Source organism: Neopsephotus bourkii, unplaced genomic scaffold (assembly GCF_033783945.1).
Source record: "Neopsephotus bourkii isolate Nb327-2 ecotype Australia unplaced genomic scaffold, CSIRO-AGI_Nbou_v1 NB_659, whole genome shotgun sequence".
In the NCBI taxonomy this organism is placed as follows: Eukaryota; Metazoa; Chordata; class Aves; order Psittaciformes; family Psittacidae; genus Neopsephotus; species Neopsephotus bourkii.
Window position 1 is genome coordinate 9,704,090 of NW_026901158.1, and position 21,683 is coordinate 9,725,772.

A 21,683-nucleotide genomic window follows, 5' to 3' on the forward strand; every position below is an offset into this window, starting at 1 on the left:
CAGCAGCGTTAGGGCAGCGCGCTCGGGGTTGCAGCGGGGCGAGGGGAATCCCTCCCTGCGGGGCAGCCGCAGCGTCTGGCTGATCCCTGGCAGAGAGCGATGGAAAGGGGAAATGGAACCAAAACCGGCCTCAAAAAGAGGCCTTTTCCCGTTCATGGTTTGAGATCTGCAGGATCATACTTTCGGGATAGCTGGTACAGAGTGAGGAAACAAATCTTACTGTCTTTCACAAGGGCTGCAGGGAGGCACCAGGGTTATATTAAGCTGCATCGGTCCAATCCATTGCAGAAACCTCTTTGGCATCTTCCCACCAAATCTAGTGGCAAACCAATAGTGGCAACTAATATCTAGGCAAATCTAATGGATTTAGAGCCTACACACACACCCAAACCATTCTAAGGCTGGGCTGCTGTTGACAGACCCCTGTGAACCTGGATATCCAAGCAGAACAGATGCTCTCCACTATTCCCAGCCATGAGCTGCTGCAATGCCCACCACAGCACTTGAAAGCCTGCCTGTCCTCATGGGCAAATGGGAAAGCAGAACCATGAGGATTGTCAGCACTCTGGAGATTTAATCCCAGTGCCCTTTGCAAAGCAGAGCATTGTCAGCTCAAGTGCAGGCAAAACAAAGAATCCCAGCCTGGTTTGTGTTGGAAGGGACCTTAAAGCTCATCCAGTTCCAGCCCCTGCCATGGGCAGGGACCCCTTCCACTAGAGCAGCTTGCTCCAAGCCCCTGTGTCCAACCTGCCCTTGAACACTGCCAGGGATGGGGCAGCCACAGCTTCTCTGGGCACCCTGTGCCAGAGCCTCAGCACCCTCATCATCAAAAACGCTTTCCTCATGTGCAATCTAAGACTGTCCTCTTTCAGTTTAAGAGCATTCCCCCTTGTCCTATCACATCTGTAGATGCATTCTAGTCACTGACCAGCAAAATCAGAACTGGGGTCTAAAGTCTGCAGGAAGAGGAGGGAATTCTGCCACTGCTTAAAACAACTCTAAGATGGAGAAGTGCATCTCCAAATACCCCTCTGCAAGGCCAATGAGGTGTTCTGCAAACAGGGGCCTGGCTGGTGAGCTCCTCTGGGGGGGACAAGGTGGCCTTGCCAGTAAATGGTTCAGCTCACACATGCAAAAGCTTTTCTTTATGCAGTTGCACTTTTATTCCTAGACCCAGTCCCTGGGAACCAGATGGGGACAGGCTGAAAGGAGCCCATCTCCTGGGAACAACACATCTTTCTCCAGGAATTCTGATTTGGGGGACATGTCTTTGTGGCACCAGAAAGGAGAAAGCAGGCACATGCTTTGTAAAGCCTGGGGGTTGGTTATCCTTCATGGGAAGGCTGTGGAAGGGGTGTACAGACACCTATGCTGACACTGACCTTCTGGAGGCAAAGTTCCAAGCACCCCTGCTCTCTCCTACCCACAGCAAAGGCCAAAGCAGCCAGAGTGTCCTGTAGGTATAAACCCAAATGTGCATGGGTTTTCCTGTCCCAAGTGCCACCAGATATGAGGCAGGAGCAACCTGCAGGAACTGTGCTTTGCTCCAGCCTGGTGCACACGTGCTTGCAGAGAAGCACCCCAGGTTCACCCTGGAGCCCTCAGACCTAAGTAAACCCAGCATAAGGAGTTTCCCCACTTCTAATTCTGACAGCTAGCACTGCCAGGAGCAGAATACCAAACACATGAGTTCTGCCTGCTCTCTGCTCATCACACAGCTGAGTTAACCCCACAGGTCTGTTTACCTCAACCCCATTGCCTGGGGCAGTTTCGAGGTTGCACTGATGCCTTTGCACTGGAACAGGCACGAAGCCATCATTGTATTTACTGTGTGGAGGGATGGAAGGAGAACTGCTTGAGTCATCGCTCCCTGTGGTCCCTGTGGCTTGGGGCTGGGCTGAACCCAGAGCCTGGCCCCAGCTCCGCCTTTCTCCCCTTTTAAAGGTGGAAGCAGCCGCTGTCAGTTCACTGCTCCACTGCTTCCTCTCGTGTCTCTCTCTAGGGAGAAAGTGCTTCATGTCTTGGCGTGAACTGCTTCCCCCCTGGCTGGTGATCGTGGCAGGACTGACGGGCATCGTGCTGCTCTGCGTCTCCACTAAAGATGTGCCCTACACCCCTCTCAGGACCAAGGTAAGAGCATCCACCTAAGGGGTGGCCAAGCTGGGGTCAAGTGGGACAATAAGCAGAAGACCTTCTCCTTGCCTATGGGGCCACTTCTTAAGGAGAACCTGCTGTTTCCTTGTGCAAGCTGGGCATTTGAACTGGTGTGTTTTGTTGCTTTTTACATTCATGGCACTACTGAGATATTTACTAGCCTGAAACAAACTGAAGAAGGGACTACCGTAAGACTATGAGGACAGGTTGGCATACTTTAACATGCTGTATCTTTTCAAAGTGAAAAGACAAACCAACCCCTTTGGCTGGACTGGGAAATACAGGCTGGATGTGGTCCATGCATCAGCAGAGATGCTCACCACAGGCTGGGGAGTGGTAGCTCATGTTAGAAGCCACCCCAAGAGTCCAGAGGTGTTAGGGGTGGGAAAGAGCTAGGTCCCTTTTCAAAGTTGGTAGGAATCTGGGCCTGAACTGCTGCTTCTCTATTAAATATATGTATTATATATATTTTATACATGTATATCTATCTGTGTATCCATATATATCTTCCATGCCTTCTCCTCTTCTGTTCTCTCTTGATTTTAACCAAAGAACCAACCTGTTCTACATGGCAGGGTCAGACCTGCGTGGTGACCAGGGGGTTAATGCCCATCCGCTCTGCCTCTTGATGCACCGGCTGCTGAGGTGGGAGCAGTGGCACGCTATGGTTGAATCAAACAGAAGCAGGTTAACCTGTGTGGTTAGAGACACTACCCCTCCTCCACACTCCTCTAAGGGACAAAACTGGATTTAAAACAAAAAACCCCAAACCCTTACTGCTGCATGCTCTGTCCTTCCCTGGGGCTGAGCTGTGGCAGAAGTGCCGTGACCCTTGTGCTCCCAGCAGCCTCTCCTTTTGTGAAGGAGGAAGAACCCCAGGTTCCTCTGCCAACACCACCCATTCCTTCCTCTTCTGCAGCAGCCGACGTGTCCCTATGAGCAATAGGGGCTGTCACTCGTGTGGGCAGATGCCAGCAGGCTCAGGCAGCGAGCTCCATCCTCCTTCCGCATTTCTGCTCCAGTCCCAGGCACTGTGTCTGGTGCAGCTTGAACTCCCAAGGGATGAGGCAGCCAGCTTGGCTCTGAGGCTGCAGCCAGGCTCTGTCTTGTGCTAAAACCCTTCTGATGGTGTCAACATCAAACCTCTCGGGAGGTTTCTCCTCCCACTCAGTCACAGCTACAACTATTTCTGTGCAAGATAACAGCTTAGACCATGTCCCCCCCAGATCTCATGGATTTCTTCTCCATCTGTGTAAATACCCATTTGTGGTCATGTAATAGTGGGAGGAGAGAAGGAGACCCTAGGATAGCACTAGGGCTATTTTGAGCGTGAGGACATCCAGAACAGGCACAGAGCTGCACTGCAGGGTACACCAGTGGCCTCTCACTTCCCAATCCTCATGTATAAGCTGCAGCTCAGCAAAGCTTGGTCAGCAGCAAACAGCCCAGATGCTGGGCTGCGAAGAGACTAAGCAAGCCCTTGGCCTCCCTGCTAGGTAACAGGATGACTGTCAGTGGACAAGGTGTTGAGAAATCCCATGCTCGCTGCTGCTCTTTCCACCAAGATGTTATCTTGGTCTCAGTGGGGCTGCCGCACTGGACAGTGTATGTGCTGGATGGTCCCAGTGTGCTGCAGCTCCTGCCCACGTCGCACCATCTCCGCAGTGGGGCATCAAGGAGACGTGAGATTCAGGTTCCTCAGAAGTAGGAGCAAGCCACAGCCCTCTGATTCCTGCACAAAAGCTGTAGCAAACCAATCCAGCAGTAGCCTGAGTCCCAGAATCAGTCAAAAGCCTGGATACTGCCATCTCCCACTGGTTTAGGACCTGTTTTTCCTGAGCTCCAGGTGGCTCAGCTCAGCAGAAGCCCTCTGCCTGGTTTCAAGAACACAGCACACCACTGTAGTTCTGAAGGATTTCTGGGTGTCTCCACTCCTGCTGCTCCTCATGTATATTCAGAAATGCAGATGGTTCCCTGCAAATCCACATCATCTTCTGGCTTCACCCTTTCTTTGCATGTAAAAAGCTAACTCAGAAACTACAGTGCAGGCCCATGGGTTACCTATACAATGCTACAATAACAAAGCAGCACACGTTCAGTGGTGTTGATCTGGAATGTTTTTGGGGTTTTCTAGTATGGCATTGTTCTGGATGCTGGCCCATCCCGCACCAACCTGTTCATCTACCAGTGGACCACCACCAAGGCAAATAAGACCGGGGTGATCAGGGAATGTAGTTCCTGTCCTGTGCAAGGTAAGGTGTCTGATTTGTGCTGGCTGGGCTGTGGTACTGGCATGGGATGGATAGAAACAGAGAGATCTGTGCATGGATCATTACTGCAATGTCCTTGGCTCCTCTATCACAGGCTGTATCCTGAAACAGTGATGATAGTGAAGCAAAAGCTGCTTATTTCCAGCATGAGTCTTCTCAACATGGGCAGATTTAGTCATACACTGTGGGACATCAACAGCAGGTGATAGTTTCTTTAGCCTGCTGCAGCCACAGAAGCTCACAGAGGGGACAAGGCTCATCCTCATGTCCATATAGATCAGTGACACAGCCAAGGTTGCTGAGCTTCTCACCTAGTGAAGAGCAACAGAGACAAACCTGGCTGCAGGGTGACTCCTGGTGCGTTTTGCTTCCTCCTGGCTGTACTCTGGGCTCCGGTGTGTGTAGCTGGTGTAGCTCTGGAGCAACAGAAGTACAAAGACTCCAGCCCCCTATGTGGGGTTTGATAGCACAAGCATGAGTTCAGCGTGGATTTAGGTGTCACATTTTGGAGAATATTGGGGTCTTCCTCTCTAGTTTGAACCAGTTTAGCCCTGCCAATGCCAGCTGATAGGGTTTCATGCAGTAATGCTTGGGGTTTTCCTTCCCTATCTCTCAATCTTGCTCTGATGTTGAAGCCTGATTATAGCAGGATGCTGGGAACCCCTGAACTCCCAGTAGCAGTATGCTGTGGGAGGGCAGCTGCATAACAAGCAGGGAAGAGGGTTTGTGCCCTTGCAGGCTGTAAGCAATACAAACCATGTATAGAAGATGCAGTAAGGGCTCCCTGAAACCTTGTACATGTCCCTTGCCTGCTGCCACCTTCACCAGATGGCTTAAAACCAAAAACTATAGCTCAGAGCAGCAGTTTGCAGCAGCAGCAACAAGAGGTACAGGCAGCTCTCTCACCCACATGTGAGAATTCATCCTTTGCCTACACCCTCTACAGCCTTGCAGTAGCTGTAGACAAGCTGCAGCTCAGCCCTACACAGGGCCCACCAGAGCAAAGCAGGGAGTTACACAGCCAGGAAGATGATGGGAAGAGGATGGGGAAGTGAAGCTCTTTCTGGGTAGCAGTTGAAAGCCAGCATGTAAGACCCCATTGAATCTTGCTGGAAAGATGAGGCAGGGCTTGCACACAGCTTCTGTCTGCACAGCAACAGCTTCCTCTAAAGCAGAGGTGTTTTGTGGTGGCTCAGAAGCCACCTTTGTCAGCACAAGAGGAAGTGGCTGGAGGAGAGAGGTGACACATCAGCCACACTCTGTCTGCATGGCAGCATGTCCTTTTGCTTATCTCTTACAGCGGCTACATTTTTTCCTCTTGCGGCCTCAGCTGCTGAACTGCCCTATGATTGATAAATGGTCATTTGTAGGACATCTCAGCAGCAGAGCTAGGTTTCTCTCAGTGTGATTTGGGACTTACATGCACATGTTTCACTCCCAGTACCGTATTTCAGTAGGATGGGTACGTAGAGGAACTCCATTCCACCTGTGGCAGGTCCTGACTTTAACCATGCCCTAGGATAGCAACTCCGTTGGGTAACAGCTCTCACACTTCTCCCATACCTTTCCTTAGAAAATGCCATTTTAATCCCTGGTCCTCAGGTCTGGGAGTCTCCAACTACACAGATTCTCCTCAGAAAGTCATGGAGAGCCTGCAGCCCTGTTTGACCTGGGCCCAGCAAGAGATCCCGGCAGAGCAGCACAGCCAAACCCCGCTCTACCTGGGAGCAACTGCCAGCACAAGGCCGCTGAAGTGAGTGAACATTGCAAACCCTCAGCCATCAACACATGCCATGGGATCAGTCTGTGGCTGCATCTCTGCCTGCCTGCTCTGCAGTGCTCCATCCCTGGCCTGGTAGCCAGGTAAACCTTCCCCAGGTCCTGATGTACTCAAGGGGACTGTGGCTGTGTGTCCCCAGTGTTCCCCCAGGCAGCCATGAGGATGACAGTCTTGCTATTGCTACCAGTCTGTGTTGTGTCCTTCACAGTTGTGCTTGGGAAAACACCCATCAGTCTGGAAGTTGAAGTTTATGTGACAGCCCACCTGGGCTTGCAGGGGTGCTTCTTGTCAGCAGGCTGGGAATGGTGGTGGGGAGATCCACCTCATCATACACACTTTTGTGTTGTTCTCAGTTATCTCATTACTGGGACTTTTATCTCCTTTAGACACTGGGGAAAAGTAAAGCCTGGAGGGGACCTGGTCAGTGGAGCAAGGCCACAGGACTCCCTCAGTGGCACAGGGTACATTCTTGAATGTGGCACAATTGCTCAAATCATCCCTCTGCTATTCTCGCCCTTAGTGCCATGTGAAGGGAGAGGGAAGTAGCAGCAGGAGTGGGACTGTCATTTTGTCTTTGTCCTACTACCCAAAGCAGGAGCACAGCAAAAGCCCTGCAGCTATGCCTCCACCGCAGGTTGCTCCTGCAGGGTCCTGCAACAACAAATGTGCCTTCTTTTTCTTTTCTCTTTAGCCTCACCCATCCCATCCTCTCTGATGGTCTCCTTGCAGCCCTGAAGTCATCTCCTTTCAAGTTTCAGGGGGCACAAATCCTGTCCAGTCCAGAAAAGGAAGCATTCAATTGGGTTGCTGTTAACTATGTCCTGGAGAACTTCTTCAAGGTAAAGGACAATCCTGCCTGGGGAGTAGAGCAACTCCCATTAGCAAACAGCCATACAGACATGTATGTATGTTGAAATCCTGTAGCTTAAACAATGCTTAAGCACAACTTGCACTGCCTTTCAGAGAAGGCAGGTTATATCCAGCACCAGCTGGTTGGGGGACAGAGTATGAGATGGTTATAACTAGGATGAAGGACTAAAGGTCTAATATAGCTTGTCATGGACATTCAGTTGCCCTAACAGATGTGAGACTTCCTGGACAACACATCCCATGCTTGCATAACCTGGCCCTGAGGTGTCAGTAACAACTCCACTGCTCCAAGTCCCTGCAGCTCTAGCTGAGCACCACAGTCAAACAGACATTGCTGCTGTTTGTGGCATTGCCCCTGGAGACCAGCAGTCCCACAGGATATCCTCTGGATGGTGGACAGAGAACCAGTCTTTTACTGCCAAAGCAGAAGCCTCTTATGGAGATGCCAGTGAGAGTAAATCTGAGTGTCCCCACCACAGGGGCCTGGTCAGTATTCAGAAGGCTCTTGCTAAACAGAAAGAATACACAGGAGTTTCCTTACTGTCCCCTCAAGCCAAAGCCTTTGAGTTCTTCTTATGAACTCAAAGGGCAGGAGAAAGGCAAGTTAAGCCAAGTGATTCCACATCAGCAAAGTGAAAGGCAGTTCTGATTACCAGCAGCAAGCATGCACTGGTTAGGGAATTGCTAGCAAATTCCAGCACAGCCTCCCCCAGCCAGGGCAGAGCATTTCCACCCATGTAAACCTGCCTGCCTGCACTGCTAACTTCAGCATCCCCAAAATCAGTTCTGCAAGACTGCAGCAGATGAAACATCAGGGCTCATCTGACAGCTGGGTCACTTCAGCACCAAGGCAGCAATTGAAGCCCATACCTTCCCACTTGGAAACCTCCTTTCCACCACCCTCTCCCCTGCTCCTACCTGCCAAGACCACTGCTTGCTGAGCCCTGTTTGCTCTCGCTGGCTGTGGGGAGCTCTCAGTGCAGATGGCAGAGCTTGTTCAATGGCTCCTCTGTTCCCTGCCAAGCCACCACTTCAGCATCCTTATATCCTGTGGGCAAAACAAGAAGTTGGGCTGTACTGCACCAAAGAGCTTTCTCTCTCTGTGCACTAATGCTTGCACTTGACTGTGACCACATGCAGAAGTCTTAAGAACTGACCTCTCTGGTTCCTTTTGGGTCAGTACGACTGGCGAGGACAGTTGGTCCCCTCCGGGAAGGGGATGGCAGGAGTCCTGTTGGTGGGAGGAACCTCAGCACTGCTCACTGCCAACGTGGAAGAGGAGAATCAGGCACCTACAGAGGAGGTGAAGCTGCAGCTGTATGGTCAGACACACAGAGTGTACACTCATCACTGCCCCTGCCATGGCACAGCCCAGCTCCGCAGCAGGCTACTCGCACTGCTCATTCAAGTGAGTATCAACAGAGGGTGTTTGTAGGGTTCCTGACTACAACAGTACTAAATAAAAGCTGCACAAGGTGTAGCTTCTAACAGGTAAAATGTCAATCACTGTCTTTAACACAGGGCATTTGCATATACTTTAAAAAAGCCCAGTGCACTGGTAGAACATACTCCCTATGCCTGAATCAATGCCCTCCAAGCAGCCACACAGGCACCCATTCAGAGGTTTCCTACTTGCAGGCTGTTTGGCTTCTTTCTTAATACACATGAGCACAAAACTGTTCTCCAGAGGTGCTAAGATCACCTTCAGGGTGAAGAACAGCAGCACCCAGGAACCAGCAGGGACCTTCCATCTGGGGTATTTCCTTTGCTGATTTAAACCCTGAAGCATCTTTAAAAGAGCACTATTTCATCTGGAAAACATACAGGTCCTTTGGTTCTTCCAAACTTTATTATACTTGGCAGGAGGCAGGATCTGATGCAAAGTCAGGAATCACTTTAGTCTCCACCAAACCTGATTTTTTTTTGGTCAGAAATAAACTACTTGCTGCCCATCCACTTGCCCCCCTCTAAACCACACCTCTTATATGAGACCTGAATGTCCTACATAGAGACCCACTTCACCACAGTTATATTGGGAATTCCTAGAGATCCCAGACTGGTTTGTGTTGGAAGGGACCTTAAAGCTCATCCAGCTCCAACCCCTGCCAAGGTCAGGGACACCTTCCACTAGAGCAGCTTGCTCCAAGCCCCTGTGTCCAACCTGGCCTTGAGCACTGCCAGGGATGGGGCAGCCACAGCTTCTCTGGGCACCCTGTGCCAGCGCCTCAGCACCCTCACAGGGAAGAGCTTCTGCCTAAGAGCTCATCTCAGTCTCCCCTTGGGCAGGTTCAAGCCATTCCCCTTATTTCCTGATAAGAAACACTGGTTCCTGAGGGGTTGAGCCATCTGGATGTCAAACCTGAACAGCCTCTTTCTAGCAACTAGAAAGAGTACAGGATCGATTGAAACTATTTCTGGTTTAAGGGAGAGCAGGTAGCACTGGGACTCAGCCTCCCATAGCAGGCCCAGTCATTGCAGCTTGCCCTGGACCCTGTGGGAGCTGGGGGACTGCTGCATTGGTCTGGGACTTCCAGTTGAGTGCCTGAGACAAGGTTTGCAAGCCTTTGCAGCCTGTTTGCTCTTTACAATACCCTGGTGTCAGAGGAAAACCATTCTTAACTCTGTCCCATTTTGTCTTCCTCTGTGACGGTTTGGGAAGCCAGCCCATTCTCTTGCTGCCTCTGTCCTTGTTTTATTCTGCCTCTAGGATCAGAGAGGGGCTAAAACTGTGTCTAATCCTTGCTGGCCCATCTCCTACTCCCGGGAAGTGCAGTGGCAATCGGTGCATGCTGGGCCTTGTGCTGTCAGTGAGGACACATCAGACATCTCTGGCCCTGAGGTTTTCAATATCACCGGCTCCAGCAATCCCACCACGTGCATGAGACTCATGCAGAACCTGCTCAACTCTTCCTCTTCCTGCAGCTTCTTCGAGCATTCCCTCAGAGGAGCCTTCAAGCCTCTCCGGACCCGGTTTCTGGTGAGTTGTCATCTACACTGGGGTAGGCAACTGGTGTGGAGAACCCATGCCATGGGACCAGTTTGATCATTAAGAAGTACAGTGGGAGTAGCCACACTGTGCCCTCTGCTTTGGGTAATGCTGTACATGTGCTCTCCTGCCCTCTCCTCCTCATTGACACATAGCTGGTCAAATATGGACCACAGGCTTCCCACCAGTGACTGTGGCAGGGCTTTGCTCATCCATGTCTCAGCAATGCTTGCTGCGAGACAAATGCTGGGGCTCCACAGAGCCAGCAGCAATGGAACAGCCAAGAGTCTCCTGCTGAGCAGGTCTGCTCACATGAAGTCTGTGGTGAAGCCAAAGATCTTCTGCCACTTCCTCAGCAAACATCTGGGCACGTTCCACCACAAGCATCCTTGTATCTGAGACCCTGGATCTAGTGTCCAAAGTCATTGGGTTGTTAAGTCAGGACCAGCTCAAGATCCCAGGACAAACTGAGTGCATTTCAAGGGAGGAATTACAAACATTTCTTCAGCTCCCTGCTCCTGAGAGCTTCCCATGGACACAGTGCCAAGGAGCATAATGACTAGTCTACTTATCCAGGCAGGGCACACAAGCTAGAAACAGTCCTGTGTCTATCTCCAGAAAGCAACAGATCTGCTTGTCCTCCTTGCATACATCAGAAACACCATAACCACCAATACAAGCACATGGAGAGGGCACCCTGGCCACACACCCCACAGCTACTGCCACTTTCTTTCCTATAGGCACTGTATGTGATGTGAGGATGCAGAATGCAGCGTGACCTGATGATTATTTCTGTTGCAGGTGATTTCTGAGGCCATGGACTTCATGAGAGAAACCATGCCCTCTCCTGACTTGGGTCAGGCAGTCAACAGGCTTTGTGGGATGTCCATCAAAGAGGTAACTGGAATAACTCAGTGTGCAAGGAGAGTGCAAAGCAAGGAACAGGCTTTTGTAAAACCCCATAGGGCTCACACTGACAGAGCTTAATTGACTGGCTCCCTCAAGGAAAAACCTGGATTTTTCTGTTTGCTGGTTTATACCCACTTTGAGGAAACAGGCTCCTCTTATTTTATTTCAAATCCCACCTGCTGGCAATGCCTGGACTGAGTTAAATGAAAAGCCACAAGTAGCTTTTGCTGCATATTAAGGAGTAAACAGGAAGGCTGTTTACTCACTCCTGCACATCACCCTTCTCTCCTTAAGCACAAGGAACACTCACTCAAATGCCAGCAGCTTTCCCATTTCACCTAGGTCCATGCAGGCCAAGCCAGGGAGAAGTTGCAAGTTCTCTCCCTCAGTTTATGGCTTAGAGGTCACACTCATTTGTGCCTACACTGACCAGCATCCACAGTAACATTCAAACTGGACAGTTTGCTAATGGGGTAGCAAAGCAGTTTCTTAGAGCTTTCTCTTCTGGACAGAAGAAACAGATCTTGTTCATGTTCCTGTTGAGAGAAAGGCTACAGCATAGCTCAACCTAATTAGAGAGTAGATGATCATACCAAGCAGCACACCTGCAGACCTGCCTGCCAGCCCTGCTGCTCTTGAACTGCATGGGCTTTAATAAGATGGGAACAAAGGCACACAGAGATGACACCAGTTCCCAGACCGCATTCCAGGAGGTGCAGGAAACATGGTTTCAGTCTGCACAGGACACAAAGCCTTCCTGCAGTCCCACAGGTGATCCCAGAGCAGGAAAGGAGAGGTTACAGCAGGGCTGAAATTCTGGTACTGAGTATTTGCTTTATTTTTTTCCTCATCTTCTTTTGGAAATGATACCAGCTGGTGAAGGAGTCCCAGACAAGCCTGGATACACTTGCAGATTACTGCCTTGTGTCTGCCTTCATCTTTCACCTCAGTACAAAGGGATACACCTTTGACTTCAACGGGTCTGTTTGGACTTCATTCCAGAAGAAGGTCAGTTACCTTCAGCGTGGTACTTCCAGTTACAAGGGAGGGGTGATTTCAGCAAAGCCGACCAGTCCCCATTCCTCCAAGTCCAAACCAGCCAGGTTTCTCCAGCAAGATGCTTTTGCAAAATAAATTCATAACTGTGATAAGCAAGAAAGACAGTGACAGAGAGCTAGAGATTGCACTGTCCTCTCTGAAAAACAGATGGGTCAAAACCTTACCTGGAGCAATATCATCTTTAGAGCCTGTATCCAACAGGCAAGCATGGCTCGAGTGACACTTTATGCTAAGGATAAGCTGCTGATAATATTTCCTGAGCCAAAAGATGTTGCCCTACCTCTTTACAATCACCTTTATAGCAGTGAGGCTTTATAACTGGCTTACAAGGTATGGAATTGCTTCAGGATCTGGAGCCTCTAAGGAAAGGAGGATTGGATTCAGGTCCTCCCCTTCACAAATGAAAAGAAAGCCTATTCCCTGTCACAACTCACCAACAAAGCACACTCCCAGTGAGCAGGGCTGCGGCAGTGACAGCAGTTCAGTCAGCCATGTGGCAATCGTCATGCTAAGGCAAGGTAAGGAGGTAGGATGAGGGCACATCCAGGGAACCCAGTCTGGGAAGCCTGTAACACAGGTCTGAGGTGCAACCAGGCAACAGGGCCAGAGACAGAACCAAAGACTTGAGATCCACCTGGGAAAACCAGATAGAAAGAAGAAAAGGAACAGCACACACCTACAGCCTAGCTCAGGAAAGAAGAGGCTGCCCAGGCCAGAGCTTAAATGGAGCTCCCAGGCCCATGGGCAGAGGCAGGGGGGCAGAAGTGTCAGGTGAGGCTGGTTGGGGCAATGAAGGCCTATTAGTTAACTCAGGGCACCGGGAGTGTGATTGCTCCTCATTTCAAACCTAATCCTTGGATCAATCTCAAATAAAGTATATGAGGCCTTAGGCCTGTGCACAGAAATACAGCTGAGGTCCAGAGTGTCTCCTCTTCTCACCTCTCCTCCTTTTTCTTTCAATAGATGGGTGATAGATCCTCTGGCTGGAGTCTGGGATACCTGCTGAGTCTGACCAACACCATCCCCCAGGACAGCCCGAGCTCTCTCAAGGGGATTGAGCCAGGGGTCTGGTCTTTGCTCCTCATCCTCTTTGTCGTGCTGCTCACTGGCTCTTTCATGCGCATATCATACCGAGTGATGGTGAAGGAGAACAGCTTCAGTAACAGGAACAGCAGTGTCTTTGATGACATCTGACCATTACTCTGGGACTCGATACTTCTGCCAGAGGGCAGTTCATAGGGGTATACAGAAATCACACCACTCTAAGTCACTGGAGGATGCAAGTGATTTTCCTGCAGGACTCTCAGAGCCCCAGTGCCTTACTTCAACTTGCTAGCACTTGCACTGCCATACTTTGAGACAATGGATCCTGCTCTACAGGAAGCCTGTGATTCCTGGTGGATGGCAAGCTATTCCTATCCAAATGAGGTAGCCTGCACTGATCTTGCTTGGGCTGCAACTGGGATTACTCATGTCAATGTAATGGAATTATGCCTCTGGGCAGGCAGGCCCTGAGCTAATACAGACTTAATACTGAATAACACTGTCAAATCAGGAGAGGACGTGTCTGAAGAAAGTGCTGTGTCCTCTTCTGTGGCAAGAGAGACACCGCCTGCAGTATTGCCACCAGCAAAGACTGGAACAGCGTTAAATACAGTCGGAACACGACAAGCAACTTGCTCCCACCCCACATTCTAGAGAAAAAGCAGGGGTTTTCTGCCTGCCCCTACTGTTGTTCTATCTCAGTGATGGCATCTATGTGGCCCTTCAAGAACTCTCCAAAAGCAAAGCTTTTTACACTTGGCCTCTACAAAATGCACAGAGCATCGAAGGAAAAGCAAAGGGCAGCTGAGTTCCAGTCTCTTGGCTGAGTCGTGGCAACTCAGGGTTAACACTGTAGATTTAAAATCTTTAACCAGGACTTGGAATTAGATGATCTTTAAGGCCCCTTCCAACCCAAACCATTCTATGACTTGAATTAACACATTTAATTTCACATCTGCTAAAATAAGGTGCATGGGGGGCTGCGGATCACCAGTCTGGTCATTTGCACTGAACTGCTTGACTCTGAAAGGGCAGTAGCTCATCTAACACTGTCCCTCAGACAGGAGCAGACCCAAGAAAAGCTTTCCTAATTGACTTTCATATTAGTCTGTGACTAGATATACTTTATAATCCAACAGTCCAGTTTCCTCTGGGCATTGGCAGTCATTCCAAGATGCCCTGCTTGTCTAAGAGCTGAGGCACTGTACAGATTGTGTTATTGTGAAGAAAGGGATCAATTCAGACAAACACTGCCCTTTGACTAAAGCACTCAGAGTTCACCTCTCTGCTTCAAAGCAACAAACATGCTGCTAAAAGCCCAAAGGACAAGTGTCTCCAGCTCATTTCAGACCACTTGAAAGAGAAATTTAAATGCTCGCAGATATAATGATGTGCCTTGCAGGATTTTTAAAGCTACCATGGAACCCAAATCCTTTCAAATCTGATTATTTATTCCTTGTGCTCCCAACTCATATACATGGACACCCCCATAATGTTGGGGCATTCATAAATTTTCAGGCCATTAATGAAGGTTTGGAACCTGTCAGTCAAGTTTGGAGGGGTGTGGAAAGAGATTTAAATTAACTTCATATTCATTTCTTGGAGTTGCACATTAGATATTTTTAATTATATCATGGTATTAAAGACGTTTTAATAGACTGTCTATGTTATTCTTGGCAAGAGATCACAGGGGGGCGGTTTATTGTGCATAAGCATGTCCCAGTGAGGAGGATGGGGGGTGCTGGGTTTGCCTCTGTTTACTCCAGAGCTGTTTTGCTGCGTACTTTCAGGGTACACAATGAGATACCCTGAAGGCACTTTCTCCCCAGTGGAAGGCAGACAGAAAATGACTTCAGATAACCTGGCTGCTGGTATTCAGTTGATGAAAGACATGTCTACATCTTTGATGTGTTTTTTGCTCCAACCATCTGAAGAAGGTAGGAGGGACTCAGGCAAGCCTGCATAGGAGAACAAAAGAGGTTATCAGGGAATCAGTGGTATCAGGAAAATTCCTGAGACTTCATTTGTCCCGCATCTGGAAATGCAATTCTTAACAGAGCTCTGGCTTTGTGACCTGTCAGCACTGTGGGATTCCTGGTGGAGATTTGCAACTTGTCCAAGAAGAATCCTACCACTGTCAGGAATGGAAATAAGCCAGTGAGATGCCAGGAACCACAGGACTGGGTGTTCTGGCCTGCTCAGTCATTACAACTTCTTGACTTTGAATACTATATCACAGGCTCCAAGAGAAAAGGACACTGGCTGCAACTTCCCCAAGCCCTTGTTTAGAAGCTTTGGGACTTCCATGTAGATAATAAGTGAGCAATTAGACAAGAAGCTCAGCATGTCCTCCAACACTTTAGTTTGCCTGTACTGAGCCCTGTCCTGAGCTCTACGGAGCAATGGCCCGTACAGATGCCTAACTGAACCCATTAAATCCATGACACTTGAGGCACCATTTGACACTGAGTGCACTGCAGTGCAAAGACAACCCACAACCACTTGATTTCAAGCAGATCTTAAACTCTTGACCTAAAAGCTGTTGTTCTCACCAAAGGCACAGTGAGATGTTTCAATGGCTGAAGTTCCTCCTTCGGTTGTTCACAAACTGCAGGTGGCAGCTCCGCTCTCTCCTTTCCCACCTCTCCTTCCAGATACCACCACTACTGCCTCCTCCAGCAGGCAGGTCGTAGGGACAGGCAGGGCAGGAGTTCTCATGTAATGACTGTGCTGCCCACCTCGAGCTGCAGCCCCCAGCATAAGGGCTCCCAGTGCACTGGGCTTGGGCTGGGCAGTCTTGATGGTGCTTATCTTTCTCTTCCTATCTGGCAGAAGAAAACCCACTTACAGATGTGTTCAGCAGACTATGAGCTAGATTGGTATTTTTAAATCACTGAAGTGTGTTTTTAGTCATAAAAAGGCAAAATATAACCCAAGCTTGGGAACCCTTGAGAAGAATGGAAACTAATAAAAGATACTCCTTTCTCCCAGCTCTCTATGGAAGCAGCTTCTTCATGTTAGTACTATGTAACTTTGCAGAATTAACCCCCAGATTACCTGGACAGAGAAGATCTACTTAAAATGAGATTCTAGATTAACTCACTGACTTTGAAACGAAGATGCTTGAGCCCTTTGGTAACAATGCAATTGTGGCAATGCTTATTAATGAGGATTTTCTGTCTGTCCACAAATTCTTTATGTTTATGCATAACTGCCTCGCTTCCCCCTCAGGCTGAACCATTGGAGAGCTCTTCTGGCAGATAATGTTTGCTCATGTGTAATTGCAGATCTCCTGCTGTTGGCAAGTACCAATAAAGAAGGAATCAAAAGCATTAGATAGAAAAATTGACACCAGAAAAGCCCTTTGACTATTTTAGCTCCAGAAACACACTAGGTTATGTGACCTGCTGCTGGCTACAGCAGCCTACATTTCATTTAGGCATGTTTGGAGTATATTAGCTCCTGTCTTTCTTCCAGCTTGTACCATTTCCAAAGCATCATGTATTCCCAACAGTACATCCCCTGGGTTGTTTCAACGAATTATCATGAAAGCTGAGAGAAATAATGGTTTATTGCCTGCAGTCCTGTTCTGCAGTACAGAATTCACCACTTTGCTTTTTGAGTATAGGTATTTCACAGGATGCTTACAGATGGATTAGTTCACCAGGATTTCACAGGGCTGGAATCTCTACCCAGTGCTGTCACAGACCTCCTGGCTTATCTTGGTGAGTGATGAGAAGGTCATTCACACGTCAAGGACCTTCCAAAACTTGCCACACAGCTGAGCTCCAGCTTTCCATTAGTAACGCAGTGACTGTAACTCTTTCCTTGAGATGTGGAGATATCCAGTTCAGTAGTTAAGGGAAGGCCTCTGGAATAGCAAGGGTAGAAATGATGTACAGCACCAGGCACTGCACTCAGTTTAGTTAGAACAATAATGAAACAACCACTGGTGGAGCAAATCCAGCAGAATAGGAAAGGAATGGAATCATAGAATCATTTAGGTCGGAAAAGACCTCGGAAAAGATCATCAGGTCTAACCATAGAACACCTTTTGGCATGGCTGGATTAGAGACTGATCAGAACATTTCATTTTTGTTGCTATACCATAACTATGATCATGTATCTGGATATATTCCAGAGAAGTAGGAAGCCATATGATGTTTATATGCTACCTCATGGACTGTCACTCCTACTTCAAGAGCTAATTCAGAACACACCAAAGCAGATGGAAATGCTATCAGAACAAGCCCAGATGAATACTGGGGTCAGTAAAACCCCAATTTTGCCACATATCTTCTAATGTAAAAGTCCTTTCATAAGGGTGGTGAGGTGCTGACAAGGGCCTGTAGGTACAGGACAAGGGGGAATGGCTTGAACCTGCCTGAGGGGAGACTGAGCTGAGCTCTTAGGCAGAAGCTCTTCCCTGTGAGGGTGCTGAGGCGCTGGCACAGGGTGCCCAGAGAAGCTGTGGCTGCCCCATCCCTGGCAGTGTTCAAGGCCAGGTTGGACACAGGGGCTTGGAGCAAGCTGCTCTAGTGGAAAGTGGCCCTGCCCATGGCAGGGGTTGATACTGGATGAGCTTTAAAGTCCCAACCCAAACCAGGCTGGGATTCTGTGATAATCCATCAAAGCCAGGCAAGTTAAAGTTTTGCAAAGTGGAAACTCGGCAGAAGTGTCTTTGACCTGATTTTCACCATGCTGTCGGTACGAGAGAGTCAGAGCCTCGCTGCAGTAGATGCTTTTAGATCCCTGATCAAGTGAGATCAACACAGAACGTTTGAGCCGTTGCTCCCCTGAGCGTGTAATGACAGGGACTAGTCACAAGAGGGAGAATGACAGAACAGCGCTTTAAGCCTCAGGAAATCTCCAACGCAGCGAGTACCTGGTCCCACCACAAATGAAATCAATGAGCACAGGCTTGTCTGGAGATTTGTCAAGGAGACTTCTGATGCGGACACAGATGAAAGACACATTGTAGCATGGAAGCTGTCTACGTGTAGTATGTGAGAGCAGCACTAATCAGTGATTTAAGAAGCCACATCATTAGTGGAAGGCAGCCTCTGTGCAGGGAGGTGGGCACTAGCATGGAGTGTGGATGAAAACTTTTCTGGATGCAAGAGGGAGAAAGAATAATCCCCAAAAGAGAGAGGACTGTGCTGGGAATGAAGAAGAGGGGGGTTGAGACAGAAAGGAATGATAAAATCGACTCTTGTGTGAAGGAAAGCTTATTTTTTCTCACAGCAGGGGGGTGTCACCATATGTGCACCTCACGATGGAATTAGTCACCACTTCCTGATGGAAATTCTCCAGAGGAATAGATCTCCGAGTGAAAGAAGGTGCTGCCTCCAGGGCTCATCACTGGCCACAGCCACAGCCACAGAGCTGTGGGACTGAGTGAAGGAAACTATGGGAACAGTGTTCAAAGTTCACTGGATTTAATCATAAAAGATTAATGCTGACCCTTATGTCAAGTGCAAGCTGGTTTAGTATTACCTCCTGTTCCATGGTAATCACTGACAGTGGTTAAGACTCTCTTGAGTGCAAGCTTTGAAATGACAGACTCATGGCCACCTTCTGACCTGAGGAGCTCAGTGGAAACCATCAAACCAAATGGAAGGAGCTCTTCTTCCACACAGGGTGTGGTTAAACCATGGGCCTCATCGTGACAGGAGGTTGTTTATGCCAACAGTTTACATGGCTGTAATAGGTGATCAGATAAATTCATAATAATCCTTTGGGGGTATTAAACAAAAGTTACTTCCTTGTGGCTAAAGAATTACCTGAACAACCTGCCACATCCATACGTGTTTGCACTGTTCTTTGGCAACTGCTGCTGATCGCTGGAGACAAGACTGGCCCAGAGACACTTGTGGCTAATTCCCCTTCAGCTGCTTCTACTTCTCTCAAGCAGGAATCCACCCACTGCACCTCTCACCCGTCACTCTCTGGAAGCAGTCCCTCACCTTCAATAACCTCGCTCTTTTGAGAGCAATAGTTTCTAGAAATGAAGTATTATTTATCCCTAGAAGTAGCAATAAGAAAGACTGGAATGACAAAAGGTCTGCACTTACCCAGGTCATACTTAAGTGTTGTCATAAACCTGGGACGACCCAACACCATTATCTCTTCCATTCTGGAGGCAGGCTTCTACTCACATTCACTCTGCAGTGTCCCTCTCAAACTCAGGGCTTCAGATTTTACCTGTATAAACAAGTACTAGGCTGAGCTTAGACCAGGATGCTAATTCAGAGGCACAGACTGCTATTGTGCTGGGTAAGCATCAAGAGAAGGATCATAGCCATTGTCTGTTTGCCTGCTGAGAGGAGGGTTCCTCTCTGTATGCTCCATGCAATGGTTCAGTAAAAGGAGAATGCAATACTCAAAAGTATGTCCCCACTATGTTCAAAACAACCATATTTGCAGTAAAATCTGTTTCCATGCTGACAGCAGTAAAGAGTTAAAAAAATCAACAAAACAATAATAGTTAAAAAAATAATATATAGCTCAACAAAACAGAAATGCAATTTCCAGCTTAATTTTATCTCCACTACCATGCCTTTTGCTGGATTATACTCAGGAACTTTGGCCCTGTAATACTCATCCCTAACATTTTCTAGTATCCCAGCCATTAACTGATACAGTGAACTGCCAGCTGGGAAATTCAGATGCACCTGAATGAGGTAAAACCTCGTTGCACTTGCAGCAGGGTTCGAGGAGAGCTCTCAAGGAATCAAATACGAGCTAAAAGCAATGAAAACACGATGTGGGAGCCACATACCTCCCCATATGGGTAGGATTCTTCTCTCCTCTGCTACCCCAACTGCTTTCCAACCATAGCTGGCAATCTGCAGCAGTGCCTCTAAAACCAAAGAGAAACAGGAATGCACTTTAGTATTGAGCTCAGGCAGGACCATTGAATGCTCTTTTTGATCCCCAAATTTGCCCAGTTGTCAATGTTTCACACAGAGCTTTGCCTCTGAAGGAATGCTTCATGTGAGACAAGGTCCTGGCAGAAACCTGCCTCGTTACTCCCTAGCTCACCTACGGCTACACACTAATCCGGTTGCTTGGTTGCCACAGCATTAGAAGTCACAGGGTGAGACAGTCAGAGCTCCAGCAGCTCTCCATGGAGATTCCTGGCAGCTTGGCTGTGTTCCTCCTCACAGAGAGCTCAGAACTGGCATTTCACTTCCATTTTAAAAAACGCAAAAGTATTTAAAATAATCATTTCCTGTGGATCTGCATGTAGCCAAGAACACAAGTACTCACTGACTGGCATGGAATTAGCAAAACGAAATGTTGCACAAATAATGTGAAATGCCTCCTAACCCCTTGGTCTGCAGGTGCTGCATCTCCCAGGGAAACCTCTGGAGGCTGGACCACAGGAGCAAAGTTTGAGGGTACATCCCCTGCTCTGCTGGCTCTGATCCTGCCACCCTTTTGGAGATAGATACTGGAAGTCTTTCCACTCTTTTGCTGCCACTGGGAACGCTGGGGGTGGCAACCATTTCTCACTACACATTACAGAGCAGCTGCCCTAACATTAAAAGCAGAGCAGGCTGAAGCACAAGCAGTGAGAAGCACTGGCTATAAAGGAAGGAATTAAGGAAGCAGATCCTTGTCACTGATGCACAGCTGTGTGCTTGCTGGCCCTGGCTGAAAAAGCAACAAACCACAACTGTACCTGCATTAACTGCAGCAGCACTTGTACCAGCAAACCTCCAGCCACCCCTGCAGTGGCTCTCCCTGCTCCATTCTGGTTTTCCATGAGCACAGGAGCTGCCTAATGCTGTTTTGAGTATGTCTTGATGAGAATTTTTGCTGAGTGTGCTTTCCTAGACAGCAAAACACAAACGATGTTCCAGTCTCTTTGTAATCGGGAATAAGCCAGAATTCCTTTTGAATGTTACTCTGAAGCGATGGCATTGCATCCTGGAGGAAAAGCTGTCTTTACTGAATGATTACAGCCTTGTATGAAATCTTCAGCAAGTCTGATCCAGATTCATCCTGGCTGCCTTTGATACCTCAGAGATACTGAGATTTTGGATTCGGGCACTTTAAACACCTTTACAGAGAGCAGAAAGGTGTTGTTAGAGTGCTATGCAGAGCTGGAATGGGCAGAGCCACCCCTTTCCACTGACTCTTGGTATGAGCACAGCCCCGAGTTAGCTTTTGAAATCAATGTCTATAATTAGGTGGGATAAATCTGGACCCTAAAGCCTGTGCATTACTCAGCTATCTCAAACCGAACTGCATAAACCTCCTGCATTCTGGCTTCCAGTGTGGGGGATGAGCCATGTACGTGTCTGCCCAGGGTCCTCTCAGGTCACTCCTGATGCTCTGGGGCTCCTCCCAGGGTCTCGGGGGCTGCTCCAAGTGCTCCTGGGCTGCTTCCAGCATCTCTGGGGGGAAGATGTTATTTACATGGCAGAAGTAGCAATCACCATAACCTTTGTACTAAGCCAGCTATCTGATCTCCAGCAAGAGCCTTCACAGGGCTATTCCCCTCCTGCCCACCTCACAGAAGCAGTTGGACACTGTTCTCCAAGCACAGACTATGGTGTGTGCACAAGCCTTTACGTACCTCTGTCTGGTAGGAATGACAGAG

The 21,683-nt window shown here is 48.6% G+C and overlaps 1 protein-coding gene and 1 long non-coding RNA gene across 5 annotated transcripts; one reads left to right on the forward strand and one right to left on the reverse strand.

The window, feature by feature from the left end:
* The first annotated feature begins 496 nt into the window (after positions 1-496).
* On the forward strand, positions 497-13,708 carry LOC133212010 (ectonucleoside triphosphate diphosphohydrolase 2-like). Its single transcript, XM_061352997.1, has 9 exons — positions 497-2,130; positions 4,289-4,406; positions 6,027-6,177; positions 6,896-7,043; positions 8,255-8,482; positions 9,782-10,051; positions 10,862-10,957; positions 11,843-11,977; positions 12,992-13,708. Exons 1-9 carry the CDS (start codon positions 1,840-1,842, stop codon positions 13,220-13,222), a joined length of 1,668 nt encoding a protein of 555 aa, XP_061208981.1. The 5' UTR covers positions 497-1,839; the 3' UTR covers positions 13,223-13,708.
* Positions 13,709-14,667: 959 nt separating this feature from the next.
* On the reverse strand, positions 14,668-21,589 carry LOC133212012 (uncharacterized). 4 transcript variants are annotated; one of them, XR_009725357.1, is made up of 6 exons: positions 20,760-21,589; positions 20,117-20,263; positions 19,854-19,934; positions 19,147-19,276; positions 15,811-15,893; positions 14,668-15,030 (listed from the first exon to the last, which is right to left on the reverse strand). It is a non-coding gene; the product is annotated as an uncharacterized LOC133212012 (long non-coding RNA). The 4 variants fall into 4 exon arrangements; XR_009725354.1 differs by lacking the exon at positions 15,811-15,893; XR_009725356.1 differs by lacking the exon at positions 15,811-15,893 and having other exon boundaries at positions 20,117-20,314.
* Positions 21,590-21,683: the final 94 nt, after the last annotated feature.